The 24,171-nt window shown below is 36.7% G+C and overlaps 1 protein-coding gene and 1 long non-coding RNA gene across 3 annotated transcripts in view; one reads left to right on the top strand and one right to left on the bottom strand.

Annotated features, from left to right (window-relative positions):
• Nucleotides 1-24,171, bottom strand: part of LOC136863739 (uncharacterized) — a 357,445-nt gene that overhangs the window by 74,370 nt on the left and 258,904 nt on the right. The window contains exons 17-19 of one of the 2 annotated variants that reach the window (XM_068226336.1): nucleotides 23,725-24,043; nucleotides 18,481-18,564; nucleotides 1,840-1,949 (exon numbers count right to left, since the gene is read on the bottom strand). In XM_068226336.1, coding sequence (XP_068082437.1) covers nucleotides 1,840-1,949; nucleotides 18,481-18,564; nucleotides 23,725-24,043 — 513 coding nt within the window. The remainder of the gene's footprint in view (nucleotides 1-1,839; nucleotides 1,950-18,480; nucleotides 18,565-23,724; nucleotides 24,044-24,171) is intronic. The other variant, XM_068226337.1, reaches the window with a different exon arrangement.
• LOC137498560 (uncharacterized) lies at nucleotides 875-17,368 on the top strand. The gene is made up of 3 exons (XR_011017845.1): nucleotides 875-1,000; nucleotides 8,472-8,617; nucleotides 15,485-17,368. It is a non-coding gene; the product is annotated as an uncharacterized lncRNA (long non-coding RNA).

Raw genomic sequence — 24,171 nt, 5'->3', positions numbered from 1 at the left:
ACAGCATCTATATAGCAATAATCAACATCATGCCGATATAAAACGCCACTGAGACAAAGCTTTGCCGCTGGAAACCACCTTTTTATCGCAGTAATAAGCCTATCAGTTTCGGCCATTATGTCACTAGGTGTTGAGAAATTACAAAGGTCATTTGTGCCAATATGAACTATCAGGGCTTCAGGATTTTCCTTAATACTGTCACTGTTTACATGTTCAGCAAGTTGATCCACTCGTATGCCTGGATAGCAGTACGCAATTCCCACTTCCACTTCGGGTCCAACATTTCTTATCGAGTCCCACACTATTACTGTACGGGCTTGTTTTACTTAGCGGTCGCCGACGGGATTTCTTTTTTTGTCTTTTCGACACTGCAGTTGAATCATGTTCTACGATTGCCTCATGATCATTACATTCTAATGCTTGAAAACTGTTTTGTGTCACTATATTACTATTTACAGAATCTTTAAATGCAACATGTTTCCAGTTAGGCCTAACATTCGACTTAACCTCTTTGAAATCATTTTCGTATTGTCTCAGCATTTCAATATTATTTTGTTTGAAGTTCTTCAATTCCAGCAGAGCATTTTCTAGATCTGTTGATAAAATTTCAATTATTTCATCTTTGGATGAGAGTTCAAGTTCCAGATTTCTTATTCTAAACCTCAAATGCGAGGAGTCCAAAGTGAGGTTATCGGAAACTAGATCGCCTACCGGATCCGACACTTCGCTACCGAACGTATTCTTGAATACGCACTCATAAGAAGCATTAAGACTATTAAGACTAGCATTACTTCCGTGAATAGATCCATTGCACTTCATACCCATATTACCAAACATATCACCACTCGGAGAAAAAACTAAATCACTGTTTACCGCCATGTTGCTTGGATGTGCACTATGTCCACTAGTTTTGGCTCGGCGATGAATCAGTCGGGACAAGTTATTTTATATATATATGGATAAACAATGTCCACATCTTGTCTGGCTCTTTGGCTGAATGGTGAGCATGATGGCTTTTGTTTGATAATTTCTGGCCAGAGTTTTTAACCATGTCTGGTTAATTCCTCTAGCTTAGGGACTCTTGCATTGAGAAACTCAAAGTGCCACCAATTTGCACACAGTATGTTCCACTACCGACCACGACAGTAACTTGTAATAGTTACTACATCCCTGCACATTGGGTTTGTGTTGGGCAAGACATCCGGCCTTAAAACTAGGCATAACATACATTTAGTGCCGACCAATAAGAAGACTTAAGGTTATTTTCGGTGCGGAAATATCATTAAAATATTTATGTGACCCATTGTGCAGAAAGGGACCTAAAGTCAAATTCTTAATTTATGAAGTTTTTGTGGTTCTAAAATTGGCATAAAATACTGAGCATTAAAAAAAAAAAAAGTTCATGCTTCTAGGTGCAAAACTCCAGAGAGGTAATTGACCGTTTCTGTTAAGCAAACCACCCGTCATTCTCATAAGGTGAGGTAAGTCCTAACATAGATGTACTTTAAGAAAAGTGCAATTGCAGCTTTACTTTTCCTCCAAATTGTGGAAAGATTTCATGACAGGATGACAAAGACAGTTTAAGTCAAAACATAGAAATGCAATTTTTACACCCTGACACTTCTGTTCAGCTCTACTGTAAAATTTCCACTGTCAACTTTGTGTGTCTGTGCAGCAAGTCAAATACACTGTGCGCAGCAATGAGTGTGCAGTTTCAGTTTCCATTTGGAGTGAAACAATATTATGAAGGAGGGTATTCAGCAAATTACCTTCATGAACACAAGAACATTGAATTTTATACTATTCAACAACTAGGCAACAACATTACTTGGAACTCACCTTTGTTACTTGTTGACTCAATACTTCACTTTCTATAGACAATATCCTAGGCATCTCCATATGGTTCAGCGTTTGGCGTTTCACCATTACTCTCAACATTTCTCCAGTGACTGAAAATTAAGTTTCCACAATTATGCTGGGCAAATTTTAAAACTATAATAAATATTCTCATTATGTACAACAAAGTTTTTATTTTAACATAACTGCTTTCTTAACAAAGCTACTTTGTGCAATGAAGTACTCCTCAGAAATTTCACTTATTTTAACCTATTGAATCAGAATTCTCCTCTAACCAGAGGTTAATTTTTGGAAGAACTGAAGGAAGCACTGAACCCTTATGTTTTCAATACTATCCAAAATAAAATATGATAGATTTGTTACATATATTTGAAATTTTACAACATTGCCCATGATAATGTCACAAATTAGCTAAGGCATCATCATCTGAATCTTTAACTTTTGTAGCATAGGTTAGATTTGATACTGTACCCAACTGCCTATGATGTGCAAGCAGGACGAGTAACTGCTCCCTTTTTATATCTTTATGCATTTGGAAGAGAAAAGTACTTTGCTGCAGACTGTCTAAATCTGAGATTGTGTTCTTACATGGGTTAACAAATGGCAGGATTCATGATTTGCATTTGTCTGTGCAGGGACAAGTTTTCCTCTTGATAGAACACTATTTATTAGATAAGGTAAATTAAAACAATAGAAATTTGAGAATATATTATTGATCAATGTTACCAGCTAGAGATATGAAACATTGATTTATTGACTATTTCATGATCCATTACACAGCATTTCAACCCACACAGAGCTATATGTAGGACACTTGTGGACATACTCATGGAGAGAAAGGGAAAAAGGTTTTGACAACACTTTCCATATTTTTATCATTAAAAACTTGAGTGAGAATTATATTTTTTCAGTGCCATTTCAAGTGCCGTTTCAAGAGATTTTGAAAGACCCTGCGATAAAAAGTGAAGAGTTATGCAGAGTGGTTTATAGAGTGATGTAAAAGATTTCCCTTCATTTGAAACCTTACTGCATCACTAGCAAAACTCAAAGGGGTCAGCTCCCAAGGTGAATCAGAAGGCAGACTTTATGCATGTTGCCCAAGTGATATAAACTCTGAAGTCCACCTTTGTGACAGTCATTTTTAGCTGCACAATTTGAGATTATCTGAATTTCACAATGTACACAAGAAACTCGTGTATTTGTTGTATAGTGCAGTCTACAATTCAATTTTCTTGTGTGTTAATGACCAAGAATTAGAGCTTGTCTGACAACCTGTGAAACTAAGTTTATCTTAGTTTAGTGTAATCTCCTGGCAAGATTGCACAGTGAAACCAGCTGTGAATGTTATCTTTGGAGGTAAGCTTATAAGTGCTCTCAGTGATAAGATATTTTCATTATCGATCAATGATAGCCGGAGGCAAATAACTCCTACCACAACTACGCTGCGAGCAAGCAAAAGATTTTGTAAGTTATTTCGATACAAGAGAAGTGCTTGACGAGCCCGAAGTGTTCTGATAGGAAATAATCTGCGTCCATCAAAGTCGCATTGTTTAATATCCAAGTGTTAATTTTTGTTCAACTAGAATTTTAGTATAAATTTGTATCCAACAAGTGTTCCCATTTTCATATTCCACTGAAGGAATGATCCCACAATAGTTGTATTTAGCAAGATCAGTTAAATATGAGGAAGCTGACTAATCACATTTAACCTGTATTGGTGATGCAGCAACAAGTTCTGTCTAAATATTTATTCTTGTACTGTCATGTCAGTTGTGGATATATTTTCATTTTTTTACTATTCATTTTAAATCGCACCAACACAGATAGTTCTTATGGCAATGATGCGATGGGAAAAGCCTAGGAGTTGGAAGTGGTCATGGCCTTAAGGTATAGCCCCAGCATTTGCTTGGTGTGAAAATGGGAAACCGTGGAAAACCATCTTCAGGGCTGCCGACAGTGGGGTTTGAACCCACTATCTCCCGGATGCAAGCTCACAGCTGCACGCCCGTGACGCATGGCCAACTCGCCCGGTATATTCCATTTCTTGTTGGATGTAGGTTTTAACAGCTTTAAGATAAGCACACTAGAAGCACACCTAATTATTTTTTTTTAAATTCAGTGCCTGCAAGAGTATCTGACGATTGTTAGGTATGTTATTGTCAGATCAGCATTTGTTTTGTTTCTGTCTTCAGTTTGTCATTGGTGGTTTCTCCGCTGAGTGTGTTTATATTTTATATTGTGTGTGGTGTTTATTTTATACCATCATTGTGATGTGAATCCCCCCCCCATGATGTAATTTGCAATCTTGTAACAATATATGTTCATCTGGGAGAGATTACAGCTAGTCAATTACACTTACTAAACTTTTCATCCCATTCCCCATCATACTGTATCTGCTGTCCATCCCACAGCTTATAAGTATGGTATGAAATCCATGCAGAGGAAAGCAAGACCATGGTGATTATCAAGAAAAGAAAAATAAAGAGAAAGGCATTGGTGGTCAAAGCCTTGAAATTATGCAGTTTCAAATACCTACAAATGAGATCAATGCAGAATGCAAGGCTGAACATAGAAATAAGGAACACTGAGCAACAGGCAATGCATTCTACCCGAGTGTAAGAAACCGCCTCGAATAAGGAAGTACAAAAGAAGTGTAAAAAGAATGTACAAAATGTATTAAGTATGGACAGTAACAAGGAGGGGGATAGAATTCAAGCCAGTGAAATTAAATACCTAAGTACTGTATAATAGTAAAGACAAGGGAAGAGTGAGAAATTTCAGGAATGAAGTCTGTATAGAAAACCTAAATGAGAGAATTTATAGGAATGAACTAAGATGCCTTGGACATGTAAAGAGGATTAAGGAAGAAAGAATACGAAAACAGTGGAGAATGAGTGAACGAGACCTAGAACAAGGTGGATCTATTTAATAAATAGAAGTGCAAAGAGAAGAACCCTGGACTGGGATGTGATGGAAGAGGAATGGTGAAGTATCAAATTCCCAATCCAGCAGGAGCTGGATAAGAGGAAAGGAGGGCTATGATTATGAGCAAGGATATAAAGGAGAGGGCATACAAGTCCCTGGGACTCAGGAGGATTACATTATTGGAGTACTGGAAGAGATCTAAAGGAAAGCAGCAAGATTTGTTCTTTGCAATTTCATAATAAAGAGTAGCATTGCAAAAATGTTGTTAACTTTGGCCTGGGAAGACTTGGGAGTAAAGAGACTAGATTGTCAATTAAGTGATATGTTCTTAGCTGTCAGAGGTTGTGTGGAAAGACAAGAGTAATAAGCTTGAGTAGAGATTTTAAGATCGTAGGTACGGTTCATAATATGAAGATTAAGTTTGAATTCAAGAGGACAAATTATGGTAAATATTCATTTATACAATGAGGAATAAGGGAATTTAATAATTTATCAAGGGATATGTTCAATACTTTTCCAAGGTCTTCAAAAACACTTAAGAAAATGCTAGGTAAGATTTCCACAATGAAAACCCTATACAAAGGCAAAGGAGACCCAAATAATTCTGAAGTGTATATAAGTATAGCACTTTAAGTAGCTGCTTTCAAAATACTCTCCAAGATTGCTAGCCTTGAGGATAGGCCCAAAAAAAAAAAAAAAAATAGAGGAACATCTTCCAGACAAGCAATTTCCATTCAGAGTAGGTCACTCGATATTAATGTCAGCCCAATATCTAACAAGACAAATACAAGCAGAAATAAGAAATGAGGAAAGCTGTAAGAGATCTTCATAGATTTCTAAAAAGCTTTTGACATTGTTAACCACAGGAAGCTAATAGAAAAACTAAGAAAACTCTACGAACACCCATGGATAGGGACCTAAAAATAAAAACTTTATTTGCAATAAATGCGAATTCTTGAATCTTGTACTGAATTCAAGCCTATGGTTATTCTAATGTGGAATAAAATAATTTTTATGCATAAAAAGAAGTGCAACAAAATGCAAATTGTGTCCCGAAATGTAAAATTAGTATGAATATGCAATTTTGGTGTGGATTCTGCAAAAATGTGCTATTTTACTGGCAAAAACAACATTTTGGAAAAATCAGAAATGCTGAAAATATGATGCATAAATCTTTCGACCGTTCCGATAGATGAAGGAAAGTAGCCGATCGATTGCTCCTTGAGAATAGTTACTTGTAAGGATTGCTCCTTATCAATTTTAATCGGTATTTACTAATGGAAGTAGCAAGGGGAATAAGATCTGTATAGATTATCAAAATGTAAATAGAGTGTCATGGAAATAACGAGATGGACACTGCGCTTTTTCCTGTTCAAAATTTAAACTAGTGAAGAGTAGAAAGTCGAGCGATCATTTAGGTTATGGGGCACACAACAAAAACTGCGCACGAAAGGGTTCAGCAATATGCAAAGGATGGTTTATATGCCACAGATTCAGCAACAGCATTTCGCAAATATTGTAATTGCCGAGTTGGGTGAGAAAAAAAAAGAGATAGCACTGTGAAATATGTTAAATCTGAAAAACAAGTGGGTAAGTGATACGATAACAGAAGTTCAACCCCTGCTGCTAGTACGTCTCACAGAAAGCAATCTTCTGTGCTTACACAGATAGTTTTAAACGATGAAAAATTTCCAGAGATAACTTCTCGAATCTCACAGTTGAAGTATTTGCCAAAGCAAATATACCTCTGGAAAATCTGGAAAGCAAAGAGCTAAGAGCGTGGATTACCGAGTTTTCAAATGATGAGCTGCCATGTGTGAGAACTCGACGTGAAGTATAATTACCAGTTAAGTTTCTATTACACCGATTGGGTATGGTTTAGGTATTAAGACATCGAAACCACGCACAGAATTGAAGGATACCGAATTTTAGTGCAATTTCCATATCTATCTTACTGGTACCCAATTGATCTAGTTTTTTTTTTTTTTTTTACAATTTGAGGTCTTTCTTCCTTTCTAGAAGTTGCATCATACCACCAGAAAAGAACAGCAGAGGCTCTAGTGGAGAAGAACAATATACTCTGATAAAACTACAGATTGAATGGGCTGTTTTGTTTTTATCATATTCCAAGTCCCAGCTGGATTAAAGAGATGCACGTTGTTTCTGTGAACTATCTTGATGCAGGAAATGCTACAAACTGCTCTCATGCCATTTTAGAAGCTCTGCGCAGTTATAGTGTACCATACTGAGCCATCCCCTGGACGCCTCGATTTGTAATAAAAATAACACTGGACATTTTTGTTTAATAATATGCATAGAGCTGGGTACCAAGTAAGGGAGTCCATTAGCCACCGATCTAGGCGAGCCGCAGCTTGTAATTTTTCAGTAAACATTGTGCTGTTTGAATCCAAAGCGAGTCGTTGCCTTGGTAACTACACATGCCAACCCCCTTCCAACTTTCAAATTCAAACTACTCTAGCTTGGCAGAGGTTAGGTTCAAATATAGGGAACCCCTCAACAGCACTTCAGGATGACCAACTTCGACTTCACTGGACTGGGATCTCAGCATTTACATAGCTATTTTTGCCACTAAGCTAGAATTCCACAGGTCCAAACTGCATAACACTTGCATGCGTATTTATCAGTCACTCGCATGTGCACCTGTGCACTATTAGAGTAATTTTTATTTGAATGGAAAATCGTTGGGCCAAACCAGAGTCTGTTACAGGCAACCTCAAGTGTTTGCTGGGGGTTCACCTGCTGCCATAAGGACAGTTTATTTAAAGACCCGTGGTGGGGAAGCAGCTCTTTTCTTCTGTTTTACTTCGCGAGAACTGCACGTTGTGCGTGAGTGATCAAAGTTCTTTGTACCGACTAAAAACGGTTACACGCTATGTGCGCATTGATATTTAACCTCGAGCCGAAGTTTACAGGATAATTATTATATCCTAATATTTGATTCAAATACAATCGATAGACCAAGTGCGGTTTGGTACCGCAGATTTAATAACTTATAATCCGAGAGTAATGTTTTGCTCAAGATCCGCGGATGAGATAAGTGAACATTCCGAACAGTGACCAATATCTCATATCGGTACGCGATCGCGAGATATATATGCATCATGTGTACTCCGGTTATTTATTACCGCTGTGAAGGACTTAAGTTGATTGGGCTCAGTCCCTTGACCTAATAACGCCCCAGTTGGACTAACACTGCAGCGTAGGTTGCGCAAATTACAGTCTAGCATTAGAGTCAACTTTGTGTACTCGTACAAGCAAAGCAATGAAGAAGTGATCATAAAACAGATCAGATGTAAGGCTTTTCAGGCGCTTGCTCTATTAACCAGCATTTCGTCTTAGGTCTGACACTAGACTCAGAGTGGGATGTGTCAGACCCTACCCACTGACGCTGGGGTGTATGCAGGTCAGAAGCCCCACATAAGAGGCACAGTCTGATAATTGCATACGGGAGATAAAACTCCACAATGGAATTACTGCCCGCCTAGCAATTCCGAATGGAAATTCTAAGTTCCCAAGGAGGGAATTAGATATTTTTCCACCAATAGAGCCAGCCTTACATCTGATCTGTTTTTTGACATGCTCTATTGGTGAAAAAATCTAATTCCCTCCTTGGGAACTTAGAATTTAGAATTTCCATTCGAAGTGATCATAATCCAAATATTCTACAGAGTTCCAGGGATGTCAAGAAGTCATTGCTGTACATGGAGTCTACGCCAGGACCAATCAACCTCGCCTCACCGTCATCGCGATGAACTAAGCAGTGGAGACATGGCCATGTGGGCCATGGTGAATGGCACGTAATTGCAATAGATAAGTACGAGAATCAATTTCTAGGCATGTTCTGATAAGATCTAATACATTAGGTTAGAGAGTTTTTCATTATGTTTAGTAAAATTAAATGTCAGCCACTTAGGCTGGAGATTTGTTTTAATTAAATTAACATTTAATGTTGGCTAAGGCTGGGATGCATGTATTCAGCCCAGGCTATTTGTATATATATATTTATTATCGTTAGATGGGATCGAGGGACGATGTTAGGAATTGCGTAGTAATTGAATTTTGCTAGTGTAGTATTGTGTAATTTCATATTATTTTACTTTGAGATATTCAGGTGAAGGTCCTTATTTTCAGACAGGCTAGATGCCTTCTGTGTTGGTTTATTTACATCAGTTCACAGTATAAATTCAGTCAGGTATTTTCTATGCATGCAGAATGTATGATTTCAGGTACCACTAGTGCGGCAGTGAAAATGGGTGGTGTGAATAAAAATGAGTAAGCGAGTGAGTGTCCTCGCTGAGTGCCTGAGTCTCCCCCTGCCGATGAGCTTCCACTCTGCATTTGTGGTGAATAAAAATATAGAGCGGAAGCACAGCGTACTCTAGTGTCTGGAGCAGCCACTCAGTGTCACTGATGAAGGTCGTGCACGCGCCATGTATGTAACACCGTAGACTGTGGTAACACTTTGATGACTTCCGGGTAGTTCAATGCTTAACACGGCAGATGACAATGCGGAATTCCAGTCCGCTTTTATCTCAATTTTCAAGGAACATACAATTATGTTTTCAAAGTCACAGTTACCGGATATGAAGCACAAGAAAAGAAATGCAATAAATGCAGTTCAATGTGAATTACTCTCTAAATTTAACTTAAATGTTTCCATCCAACAACTGTGATTGGCTGAATGGCGAGCATTGAGGCCTTCAGTTCAGAGGGTCCCGGCTGGGTCTGGGATTTTAATCGCCTCTGACTAATTCTTCTGGCCCGGAGACTGGGCGTTTGTGTTTGTTACAACACTTTCCTCTTCATATTCATACAACACACTACTCTACCAATGATCACAGAAACACGCAATAGTGATTACATCCCTCCATCTAGGGTTTGCATCAGGAAGAGCATCCGGCCGTAAAACAGGGCCAAATCCACATGTGCTACACAATTCGCACCCAGGACCCCACAGAGGTGGGAAAAGCGGTAGAAGGAGAAGAAGAATTTCCATCGAACAACTGTTGGTAAACAATTACAAAACATGAAAACAAGACAAATATAATGTAGAATTAAAGCGTACGGTAAACAAATGCACATCGTTAAAATAATGGGAGAAGCAGCTGATGAATCTGATGCACGGGGAGAATAACCCTACCATCGGCCATCTGAAAGGTAGGAAATCATAGTCTGAATATTACGACATTAATAAATTGAGGAAAATGGTAGGTCTATAACGTAAATAACATACATTAATTACGATGAAAATAATATATTGACAATTGAATGAAATTTTTAAGGAGCCAGATCTGCAGGACCGGATGAGTTGGCCATGTGGTTAAGGGCACGCAACTCTTACGTTGCATCCGGGAGATAGTGGGTTCGATCCCCACTGTCAGCAGCCTTTAAGACTGTTTTCCATGGTTTCCTATTTTCACATGAGGCAAATGCTGAGGTTGTACCTTAAGGCGATGGCCGCTCCCTTCCTACTCCTACGCCATTCCTATCACATCGTCGCCATAAGACCTGTGTGTGTCGGCGTGACGTAAGGAAGTTAAGATCTGCAGAAGTTGTCATCCTTTTGACTGCCTACAGAGGCGTCATAACTCTGCCAACATCATTGTTTCTCCAAATTCGGGAGTCATCGAGTCAGGCTGTGATACGTCTACACTGGTTGAATTCTTCCTTTCCATTGCAAGTGGCCTGTACATTAATGCTAGGGACGCCTTTTCTGTAAATGTAGTCATTCCCATGACCATGGGGCTTCTGAATTCATACACGAGTACAGTCTACAGTTCCAACAGCATAAGGGAAGCTCAAACGTTCTTGCCACTTAGCCCGTGCTTCCTGCATCCATTTGTTGGAATTTTGTCTAATTATCTGCTTTCATTTCTGTTCATGTCAAAACCTGCAAAAATGTTGTTGACACAGTTCACCGAGATGTCTTCACCAACTCCACTCAAACCCAGGGTCACCAACATAATGCAAGAATGTTTACATTTTTTCTTCATTTGTTAGTGTACCACCACTCGTTTCTTTGGAGTGCCCAAAGAAATGCTCCGCTAAACATTCAGTATGCTCCTTGAAAATTCACAGCCTGTTTCCAGTTATCTGACCGGTTCAGGAATGCCAAAGCCTATCGCACTCGCATGGGGCAATGATTAATGACTGACAGATGAAATATGATATTGGAGAGTGCTGCTGGAATGAAAGATGACAAGAAAAACTGGAGTACTGAGAAAAACCTGTCCTGCCTCCGCTTTGTCCAGCATAAATCCCACGTGGAGTGGCTGAGATTTGAACCACCGAACTCAAAGGTGAAAGGCCGGTGCGCTGCCATCTGAGCCACGGAGGCTCTTCAGCATGGTCCTTACTGGACATTAACACACTAATCAAGTTGAGATGATTCTCTGCAAAGTTTATATAATTTTCTTTTCTGATTAACCACCACCATAACCTCTACCATGCTATTGAACTTTACACTATCATTTGGAGTCACCTACTGAGTTAGCTCAAGGAAACATGAGCAGGCGCTTACCAGAAAGAGTGCCTGCTTTATCTTTTTTCACCAGAATTCTGAAGCGCCCACTCTGCTACTTGAGCGACCGGAGTGTGCACTCAAGGTCAAAGATCTGCTTTGAGAGACTGCTTCCGACAGGCAGATTTTATTCACCTCATTGCGATTGCCTGCTCTAAATTTGCAAGTAAAGAGTGCGTGTTCGTTTTTATTCACACCACCCAATGTATACATCGTTGGGATATAAGAGGCTCATTTAACTTAGCAAGAAGGCGAGTCTGGGATACAAGCATGGGATTGAACCAATGATATGTATTATGAAGGCTTGAAATGCCAGAGGGATGATTTTTGGTCCATCTATATGTGATTAGGCTAGATATGTCTTTTTATGGGAGCTGTGTCTGAATATCAATTAGTTGGCCGTGAAGTTGCAATGAATGCCACGGTCGAACGGAGAAAGGAATGAATATTTGCTATCTCCCGAGGAGATGATGTACGGGCACTGGCTTGCCCCATTGAGCTTCAATAAAAGTGAGTGTGCTCAGCTGACAGAGCTGTTTGTTCCCCTCATGGCCAGAGAATTGTGTAAGGAAATCCTGTTAAGCCTCCTAGACTATGACCTCTCGTCTGCGAATATTTGTTTTCTTTATTACAACTGTCGAACTGAAGGCATGGAAATATGCGAGACCATTTGTGTCTGCTTGCAGTCTCCTAACCAACGTAGCCTGCAGATGCCGTGTTCTATCCCTGATGTCCAAGTTATTTGTGTGTTGTATATATGTATTTTTTCTCTCTTTCCCACAGCTGTGTATAGTTGTGATCTTTGTGATTTCGATGTCGTGTGTTGATTAATTTCCGTTATCAGCTCATTAGCTGAATTTTATTGATAACCAGTTTTGCCTGGTATATTTTGTATGAGCATGGGCTCATGGTAGCTTCAGTGCTAGTTTTAAGCTAGAATAGGGAACCACCTTATGCCATAGTGATTATGTATATCCGCAATAGCTGGAATGTAAATATTGTGTTATAGCTATTGTTCCAATGTATTAGTTCTTCCCAGTTTATAATATGAACGATTTACTTCGTTAATGCCCATGGGCCGAAATACTGACAATGCTTTCATTTGAACAACGAATTTTTATTGTACGTGAACCAAGGACAATAATTGCACTTCATAAACTTGAGATGGTTAAAATTAATACCATGCAATTATTTTAACTTTGTAAATAGATGCTAATTTTGGAAAAAATAGATGCTAATTTTTCAGGTCCCTAACCATGGACAATAGAACTCTTAAAACTCCAGTCTGAAAGTTTTGTGAGAATCAACGACAGTATTGGACAGTGATTGGTTAAGTCAGACTAATGGAGTATTGCAGGGTGATCCACTTAGCCCATTGCTCTTCAATGTTCCTACTCAAGATTTAGTAGCTGCAGTTAATAAGGGATCATGACCTTAATCTTCATCTTCATATGTACATACATGCAGACTATATGCCACTAGCATCAAACAGGGAACTTCAAAAAGGACACGACTCCTTGAATGGATAGAAACGAACTATAGAGGAATCTAGACAAAACAGAGCTAGTAATTTTCAGGAAAGCAGGAAGACTAGCCTTGAACGATGAAATCTTCTGCAAAGGTTTACAACTTAAAAAGAACATGTACAGATATTTAGGAATTGCAATATCGATGACCGCAAAATCTTTCTCGGTACACCTCAGAGAAAGACTGATCATGTAAGTTAAAGCAATTAACAAAATCAAAAATCTACAGCTTCTCTCCCTGAAAACTGTCTTGAAGTTGTTTGATACCACAATACTACCCACGTTAACATACGGAATAGAGATCATCTGGGAACACCTGACTAGAATAACTGGAAGATATCGAGGCCCTAACAGCCAGATTCTTGAAAAGAATGATGGGCTTATCAAAATACATGCCATCCCAACTTGTTTATGTTATTACAATGAATGAACTTTTAACGTCCACCTATTCAATACAATAATCTTGTTTATAGACGTAATTACAACATTCTAATCATATACAGTACTAGTTTCGATGCATTTTTGCATCATCTTCAGCTGTACTAAGAAACTAAAAATAGGCAAATTATATAAAAAACTCATGATAGACGTTAAATTGTGCACGATATAAAACCCTGTGAAATCTACATTAAAACAATGACACATAATAAAACCTTATTGAACAAGTTAAGACTTGTGAGTCAAACATATACTGAATGATTAACAGTTCTTAAGCTGATTAATGTCCCTGTGGACATACAGTAGTAAGCTCAAATTTGGTGAGCAGTTTACAATAATAAAATATTGTGTGTTTTAAAACATTTTTGGACCTTGATTCAACCACGGTTAATAAACTGCGGAGTCATCTTAAAAAAATCGTGAATATTGCTGAATAAAATTTCAGTATGACAGAATTCTTCTATATCTAAGGCCTATGGGGTGGAAACATAAATAACTCCTTAAGATGTAAACAGGATCTGTTTCTCAGTTCAAATGCAGAACCTGTGAAAAATAAAAATAAAAAAACCAGTAACGATTCGAAGCGGAAAGTCTTAAGACTACTCGATAATAGAAGTATGCAAGACTTGCCCCGTACGGCCATAGACTGATCATAATGCATATAACGTGCAGTAAACAATGAACAGCTTGAGTCAGGTATGCATATCTGGACGAGACAAGGGAGGGGCGATAGGGGTAGGCCGAAGTAGGGCGTGTGGACGCTAAGCAGAGATAAACCCAGTCACAATTCCTATTCAAACTTCACATTTAATGACAACATTTAGGAAGTCACTAATATATTTAAAAAGTATGAAGTAAAGATATCCTTTTGTACTGATAATAGAGTACTGAGGTGTTACATAATTCAGCCACTATAAATAAATCCAATCCTTATCTCAGATAAGGAGTATATAATTTCAGTGCAATGACTGTTAGCGCCTATCTCGGATAAACTGGGCGCAACTTCATATCTTGAACATGTTAATGCCGTGAGATACAATAGATTCTCTACAGTAGGCCAACATGTCCACGAATTAAAACAATTTCGCAAGCTTGGAGCAAGACATTCAGATACTAGAGACTTTAAGTAAAGGACCATTGCTGGATGCTACTGAATTATGTTATATCCATTTAGACCAGTATTTCAACGCAAATCTCAATCTAAATGATATATCCGAGACGCCAAAAGTTCTTTGATTTCCTTATAGCATTTTTCAAAAATGTTCAAATTCCAAACAAGAGTTTAATTTCACATATGCGCAACAAGTTCTTACTCGTTTCGTAGTCCACGCCCACCAGATCCCCTCCATACGACCGCTCCACACGCCCTACTTCGGCCTACCCCCATCGCCCCTCCCTTGTCCCGACCAGATATGCGTACCTGACTAACTGTTCATTGTTTACTGCACGTTATTTGCATTATGATCAGTCTACGGCCGTATGGGGGCGAGTCTTGCATACACTTGTATTGAGTAGTCTTAAAACTTTCCGCTTCGAATTGTTATTGGGTTTTGTTTTTTTTTTCCTATTTTTCACAGGTTCCAAATTTGAACTGAGAAACATAGATCCTGTTTACATCTTAAGGAGTTATATGTTTCCACCTCATAGGCCTTAGATATAGAAGAATTCCATCATACCAAAATTTTATTCAGCAATATTCACGACTTTTTAAGATGACTCCGCAGTTTATGAACCGTGGTTGAATCAAGGTCAAAAAATGTTTTAAAACACGAAATATTTTATTATTGTAAACCGCTCACCAAATTTATTGAGCTTACTACTTTATGTCCACAGGGACATACATCAGCTTGAGAAATGTTATTCATCATTCAGTATATGTTTGACTCGCAAGTCTTAACTTGTTCAATAAGGTTTTACTATGTGTCATTGCTTTAATGTAGATTCCACAGGGTTTTATATCATGCACACTTTAACATCTATGAGTTTTACATAATTTGCCTATTTCTGTTTCTTTGTACAGCTGAATATGACTCAAAAATGCGTCAAAACTAGTACTGTATATAATTAGAAGGTTGTAATTACATCTATAAAACATTATTGTATTGAATAGATGGATATTAAAAGTTTATTCATTGTAATTCTCAGTTCAATATGGACAAAAAATGAAATTTCTTATGTTAACTCATTTATGTTACAGCAAAAGAAACATTTTTGTTGGAAGTTCTGACTTTTAGTGACTTGTTACGAAAGACACCTGCACTGAAGACTGCTCTGTGGAACAGACTGGAAATGGAAGATCAAATATGGGAAGACTTCTATGCAACAGAAGCAGTGATGACTACCAAATGGAGAAAAGTAAACCCAAAATTAAAATATGTGGTGACCAGGATGGCAGTGCACAGGTTTCATACCAAATTGTGTATAAATATCACTATCACATCCCCAGCAGTGTGTGTGTGTGTGTGTGTGTGTGTGTGTGTGTGTGTGTGTGTGTGTAATGATCGCTGTGAATGCTACCACATTCTCAGTTTTAAATTACGATCAAAAAGTATCTGAATATTAGAGTTTGTAATGCAAAAGTTTTATGCACTTAATAAAATTGATTGGGAATTTGTCACCTGGGCAAGAGCTGTAAATGCAGATCATTGATTTATTGATGTAAGCAATTATATGCATTACATAAACCACTTATCTGGGCAACCCTCTTTGCTTATCATCCTTACAGAATTCATGTATTTAATAAACAATCAACAGAAGGATGAACATTTTAGAAACAAAGCAAATTAATGGTAGTTTAAATAATATTACTGTGATAGATTTCTTGTGTTATGACAAACTATCAACTATTGATGCAGCTGTAGATGTTCTGTAAATGAAGAGTTTTTCTTTTTGTTTTACTACTTTCCTCCTCTATTTCCTGCCATGTACTTTATTGTAACAAATATAAATTTTGTGACCTTTATGTTTGTTGGTCTTAACAGGAATACAAATTTATCAGTCATTCAGCAGGAATACAAATTTCATTGCATTTCTGGTCTCTCTAGTTGTCTGTGAACTCTTCACTAAAATAAAATTCTCTAAACTATTTACATATTTAGAATAAATTATAATTCCAAGTTGTGGGTCATATACACCCATCTTCAGGCATTTATTTGCTGATAGGTGGTATTCTAGAAGTATTAATGGTAAAGAAACATTTTGGCCAAAATAAACACTACATTGATCATGTTGATCATTCTTAGATTGGTTCAAGTTCACATGGCCCTAGTAAGCAATAGGTTCATGCAATAGCTAATCTTTAAAATTTGAATAAACTGAGTCACTCCTCTTTACATGGAACTCCTGATGCTTTGTAAGACTTAGCAATGTCAAAATAAGAATATATAACAAAATGATCACATTAGTAATAAGGTATATACATAATACAAATATAATTATGTGCACTACTACAATCCTAAATTTTTATCTATCAAGCTGTATCACACTGAGGTCAAAGTAACCTCAACCTCTTATTGAACTTGAATAAACCGACTGTTCTAGCCAATACAGAGGATTGCTTGTAAATTATTCTGAATGAACTGAAACAAGTATATACAAGAACTAGGTTTAAACTTGACATCAACAAACCACAACTTCTTAAGCAACCTGCACCAAATGTCCGACATTCTATCCAAGAATTTTAACTGATAATCAGCAACAATGATTTACTTCAAAGACACTAAGTCATCAATGAGTGAATGCTTAGGCTGGTTACAATTGTCAAGAGATTAAGCTATACAGTTTGCTGCTATGTCAACCAGTAACCTTGCACACTTAACACAATCAGTATAAGTCTGTAGATGTCATTTTACAGGAAACTATGTAAGAGTTTTTGAATAAGATATTTTACAAATTTCTTAACATAGTCAACATTATTTTTCCATGCATCTCAAATTAATGCACCCCTGGACATATGTAAAACCTAAGAAATGTAGACCTACCTATATAGAGTAGAAGTCCATTATAGAGAATTCATAACTGCACAACATTTACTCACTATAGTGGACTGTAGTTATGCAATTTTTTATGTAAGTCTGGAAAATAAAGCATTAAAATCAGTATGGAACTGCAGTCAATTTAATTGAAACCTTCGTTTTTGCAGATGGTTTTTATACTGCAGTTGACATTTTAGTTAGTTTTCTAATTCCAATATGTGTGTACACATGTTCAATTTCATTCGTAAAAACTGAGAAAATGAAGCACCTCCCCAGAGGCTTCTGTGGTTATTCCAGTTTTCATACTCAAAAAGTATCAACTATACTTAACAGTTTATGTATCACGAAAATATATTTCGAGACCCAAGAAGAATAAGAACCTTTTCGCTAGACATTACTTGGCAATAGTCTTTCTGAAATATAACCAGACAAGAATATATCAGGCAATCTCTAAAAATCCACGATGCACCATGACATTTCTTGGAAGTATTAGGCTATATCATAGCTCAGTTTTAGTACCTATGATAGTATCAAAATCATGTGATCTTTTACTTTAACACTTGTTCATAACTAATTAACAGCTGCTTTCCACCACATTATTTATGCATTTATTATGAAAACATGTTCTGCGCTTTTGTTTGAAATGTGAAAAGTTTGTTTACACTAGGTGGTCTACTGATATTCAGGAACTTTTGCCGGGTTTTTAAATATTTACGATTGCACTCTACCACATATAGCAAGAAATCTACACAAAATATAGATCTTATCCAACATAATCACCGGAATGCATGAATATCTAGTGTTGAGAGAAAAGCATCAATTTTCTATAGAGGTTAATGTACTATAAATTTGCACATTTGTACACCGATTCATTTCATTCATTGAACCGAGAAAAATTATGTATGCTAAAACTCTCGTTATAATGGATGTATCTGTGAAAGGGTTCTCTTAACCGAAGGATATTAGAGTTTTCAAGGAACATAAAACTGGGGTTGCAACAGAGTTCTTATATGCTGTACTTGCTATAGCAATTTCTACTGTAGTGTGTTTAACTTTCCATTGTATTCTCTCCCCCTCCCCATTTATTTTTCAAAATTTATATAAACACAGTTATGCCTTTCTTTGAACACTAAGAATATGCAAGAAAAATTCTGACAAATGAACCAGCATTGCACAGCAGTGTTTTTATTTTTATTTTTACAATACTGGAATTTCCTACCATTTACTTCTCTCATCAGCCTTTCAGTTGATGCATTTCCAGTGAACTCATTTCCAACTTCTTCCTCAAAAACTGTGGAACTTTCTGAAAGAATAGCAAAATCGGAAATGAAGTTTCATTAGTATTTGAGATAATTTCAATTTTTGAGTACATGTTTAATTTCAATTTCTAAGAGACTTCACATTACTGATAATTCAAATTGTTCAAAAACTTTTCATATTTTTAACAGACAATATGGTTTGAAAATGGTATAACAAATGAATTTGCCACTCTGCATGCACTGAATTTTAAGTTTTTAAATAAATAGTGTTTTCCCCTTATACTTTCCTACAGAAAAAGTAAAATTCAGTTTTAAACTAGGTACCCAGATATGTCATTTCCTAACCAAATCTTACTTTATCACAAAATCCCAGGATCAAGAATTTTCACCAATATAAATCCATTGCTCTTTCATGTGAATACAAAGACGTTTCTAACGTAGGCTCATCATTGCTACAGGAAGTAGCTAACGTAGGCTACAAGTTTGTTTCTCCAGCTCTTGAAATGGGTCACATTTTAGTAGTACAGTACACTGCATATTAAGCCTTACAAAACAGTACCTGCAAGTTTTGCTTGCAATATGGGCAAATGTTTGTACCCAGTGCAGGTAAGTGTAGCATTATCTGAACTGCAGCATCTTTGTCATACAGAAAGAAATCTATACTAATAAATCCACCAGATTTCCATAACACACGTCAGAAAACTAGGTAAGACTGCCATCTACAACTGAAAATTTAACCAGTACATAGTACATACACGTCACTTTTACTGATTTATGCCAGATGTTTCTTGCAGGGCTTCAACGGCAAAATCTCCCAGGATGGGTATCAATGCCATGGTGTATTTGGCAGCGAGACAAAGAAAAACTTTCTTATTTGCCCTACACTCCTCCAGGATTATTCTATGAATGAGGCTGTCTTATAGAGAGCCTTTTAAATTCTTCCTTTGGGATCACAAATGTAATTAGAAAATATCTGTAATGGTACATCAACTGCTGAATTAAAAGAGACTAAATCACAGAAGTTTCAAGGGACATTTTAATGCACCATGGTATCCAGAATCACTATGGCTGTCCAGTAGTAAAAATTAATGACTCTTGCTGGTTGCATTAGCTTTTATCAAAATTTTAAGAAATTCAATGCACCTGTGAAAAGAATCATTTAATGTCTTAATCAGTACATGCAGTTTATTACTTTGCCCAGCAAGAACTTCCGAGGGGCAAGGATGAGCCCGACTGCTTTGTCAACAGGGTAAATTATGTGGAAATTCTATGCTTCCTTGCTCAAACTTACAAATTAGAACACCACCTTCAAACTGCTACTGTTTTGTGAAATATCAAAGGACATTCATAATGACTTAAATGAAAGTATTATTTGCATTTTGATTAATGAAATTAAAAGGAAATTTGTGTAGTTTTATATTTGTCATTGGATGAATCAACACATTTGTCCCAGTAATTTACAGTCAACAATTTATTGCTTTGTCGAAGGTGACAAATGTTTAAGGATTTACAGGTTTTTGGGATGCATGTAGTAACCCCAGGGCAGTCTTGTCCATGGTTTTATTTGATTACATGGAGAAATTTATATTTGGTGATAAATTTGTGGTGTAAACTCATTACTGGGTGCTGTGATTGCTAGCAAGCACAATGGTTTACAAACCATATTCAAAAAAAATAGAAGCAAGCAAAGTTTGTCCACTGTTATACTCCAAAGCTTAATTTAGTTCTGCAAAAATGAACCAGTCAAAGAGTGCCAAGTATATTTTTCAGGCAGTTGCAGGATTGTCTTCATGTGTGTATGTATAATGTATATATATTTACAACAATACTAAAACAAGTTGTAGATTAGGTAAAAAAAATGCCCCCAACAGTATCTGCCACTAGATGAAATTATAACCAGAATGTTGGATGCCATTTGCTTGAAAACAAAGCTTTTCACACTTTCAGTCAACGACTGTAGATAAAGAGATGTGGGATAATCAAACAAGGGCATGTGTCAAGGTATATTATCGTGTTGTTGAACATTTAGAATTTTGCTTTTGGTATTTTCATCTACTAGTGCATCAAACAAATCAGAATTTAAAATCAGCAGCTCTGGTAGCTAACTGAATTGGGTGGGCCTTGAGAGGATGTTAGTGAGGATTGCTGGAGTAGGGATCTTGATGCGTTGCACACCACATAGTGACCGGTTGCTTCAGTACACCATGAGCAAGAGGTGCATGTCCGTTGCACAGCGCATTATCAAGTTTCTGGCAAAAGAAGGCACCAAAGCTTCGGAAATGGAGAAGGTTCCGTGCACAGTTTGGGGACGAAACTTCTTCAAAGCACCAGGAGTATGAATGGTCCAAACAATTTTTGGCAGGACGGGAAGAATTTTAAAACGAGCCTCACTGAAGACTATTGCGGACAAGCATCACTGCAAACAACATTCGTGTATATATTATATTTTATATTATATTATATTTTATACAATACAAGAAGTGCAAACAGAACAACAAGTAGTTCTGAAGAAGCTAGGAGTAACACCAAACAATTACACGCAGAAAGAAAAATGTACCAACAAGCCATTATGGAACTTACGAGAACATTTTATATCCAATATCACATTAGAAAGTGTTTCATCAACAAGTTTAACAAACAATATTATCCTATTGACAATATAAAATTAATGCCAATACATTTGTATAAATGTTACTCCAGCAACGAGAACAAATCAAATGTCCATAACATAGACAATTATCAACTGCAGAAAATTGTCAATATAGTTTACGAAGTTTTAACGACAATCACACAAGTTAAGCAACATGAATCAATACAATTAGCCATATCTCAAAAGGTTTTTTTTTTAAACAATTTAAAAGATGTTCACCAGATGAGTTTCGTCAATAAAATGTTAGACTTAAATAGATTTTAGACAAAAAGTTTTAAAGACAATTTTATTGTTGTGCGACTTAAAATGTCATACGATTTGTCAATTAGTTTTATAGGAATAATCTTGATCCAAAAGAATTTTTTCATGATCTTATACAACCTTAAGTGAATGATAGTTGGCTGATGATGCTCACGAAAAAGGAGCAAAACATGTACCATATAAACATCTTAATAAATATATAAGTTTATACTATGTTTTTATTGTATTGAATAGGTGGTAATTAACAAAATTATGAGAATTTTTATCAGAAGTAGATCTTCAATATGGACAAAGATGAAATTTATAGCCCGCAACTTTTCAGAAGCCAAAAAGAGCAACACTTTCTCTAGATGACTTGCTCGCATGCTACAGTAGGTTGCATTTCAAAGTGTACAACCCCCGTAAAATAAGCAAGTACAGTATCATGATTTGCATGGTCTGAAAATCTTAGTGAATACTTGCAAATTATCGATTTATGATGGAGCAGATATGACAGTACACAGTGATCAAGTTCTCATCTTGGGAAAGGGTACCATATCTACATGGACAAAAGTTATAATAGCGTGAAATTGTCTGTGAAGCTATTTACCTTAAAACTGTCGCATGCGGTACAGTGAAAAACTAAGGGACTATCTTAAGACTTGAAGGATGAAATTCAAGACTTGAAGCATGGGGAAAATGATTTTTAGAAGGGATGGGGATGTTCTTTATCAGTCTTGGAAGGATAAGAGTAATATCGTATCAACTGGACATTCTGCTACAATGGTCGAAGTGAACAGATTCAACAATACAAAATTAAAACCTGCAGGTATTGTTTAGTATAATAAATACATGCATGATGTTGACATGCCTTGTATCCATTTCTCTGCAAAACTTAGGTGGCCTAAAACATTCATTTTGTCTGCTATTTTGCACTAACTCTAGTTCTGTTAATAGAAGTATGATTGTTAAACAAAAATTCTTATTTTCATGCAGGAAGTAATCAGATCACTGATAAGAGATAGGGAATCTTCACCTGCAGCATTAGTCACCACCCCCCACAACAAAGGTAGCAGTACCTCCTCAGAGCTCCTGCTACTATACAACCCTTCAGAGTGGACAGAAATAGGATCACATTAAAACACTTCCCAGCAACACCAAAGATAGAAAACCTAGAAGAAAATGCAGAGTTTGTCTGAAAAAGGAAAATTAGTTAACCTGATGGTTCTGCTGGAAACTCAGGCTACTACTTCATGACACTCCAGGCTTATTAGCACCCTTCGAAGGCATGTTCAAAATTTCATTCATTTTTGTACTTAAGTTCTAGAGAAATTTAAATTAATATGCACTATTGTAGAACTCTGCTCTCAAGTAGGTGGCTTTTTAAGAATTCCCAGGAAGCAGTGACAAGCTGCTGAGGCAGCTGGTAGTGCAGATGTTAATTCAGAAACTTGGTGGGGGAATCAGTGTGCAGGATGCCAACATTTCTACAAAACTTCCTTTTTTAAATAATTTTGCAACTGTTGGTGGTTTAGGTAGGCCTAGTCACCTGAATACAAACTAAAAATGTTTATGATGCAAATTTGTCTTCTGTAGTAACTAGTATTTGAACTGTCACTTATTTCCCCATCATATGTGAACTATAATGGGACTGCAGAAGTTTCATCCAATTGCACATGCTACAACAACTGGAATTAAATCTAGAAAGTTTACTACATATTTGTTGACATTGAGGAAGTCCATTGTGGTAACTAATATTCCCATGGTCATTGGATTACAAGGGAAATATATTACTGATAAAATATCTGGATTTGAAAGATTTCACAAAATTGAGTGTTTTGAAAAGAAATGCATTGTTGTGAAGAAAAAATTTCTCTTTAATCAAGCAGAATGAACAGGACATGATGAATTTTGGAAGAATTTTACTGTTGCATGCATATTGGGCTTCATAACTGACAGTGAATGTTATGGCACAATCATTCATAATACAGTATCAGTTTTAAACACAGAATAGTTTAATTTGCCAAAAGGTAGAACTAAACAGCAGATTTCAAATATATTGCAAAGATATGAACATTTCATCACTCAGATTGATGAAAATACAAACCATTCTATGCAAAAAAAAAAGTAGTCTTGTACAAACAAGAATTTAAGCATTTGTACAATTTTGCTGAAGCATTTTGCTTCAGTGGAAAAATTCTAGATCAGAACATAATAATGAACATACTACACAGGAGATAATGCCTCTAGATACAAGGATTTAAGGGTATAGATGAATGTATTTCTACAATATTTCTTGTAAATTTTGTATTACCTATTGTAAAGTTCTCTTTCAGATCTTCACTTGTGCTTTCATCTTCTGCAAACTCCGGAATTATTTCAATATCTGGAATAGGCTGCCCAAGCTTGCTCACTGGAATTATTTCAATTTCTGGAATAGGCTGCCCAAGCTGAACACTCACTGTACGCAATTCAGGTTTGGAAGCAGGTTTAGGCATAACATTCAGCAACTCTGACGCAGGAAGAACGGTATTCAAGAGTTTCTGTGCACCTACCAAATACCTACGTACCAGTTTATGCACAGACTGTGTGTATGCACTGTGATCAGCTCCATCAAGGAACTTCAAACACACCTAAGTAAAAAATGAAACATACAATAAATCAGAAATTTAGAATAAACCAAATCACTCCTATCAATCTTTAAATATTAGTAAGAAATTTACTCACTTTCACACATTGTGTTGTAGGAAACCAACTACCA

The sequence above is a fragment of the Anabrus simplex genome, chromosome 2 (assembly GCF_040414725.1).
Source record: "Anabrus simplex isolate iqAnaSimp1 chromosome 2, ASM4041472v1, whole genome shotgun sequence".
NCBI lineage: Eukaryota > Metazoa > Arthropoda > Insecta > Orthoptera > Tettigoniidae > Anabrus > Anabrus simplex.
The sequence above is the reverse complement of the archived record's forward strand: the minus strand, read 5'-3'. Positions and strand labels throughout refer to the sequence as shown.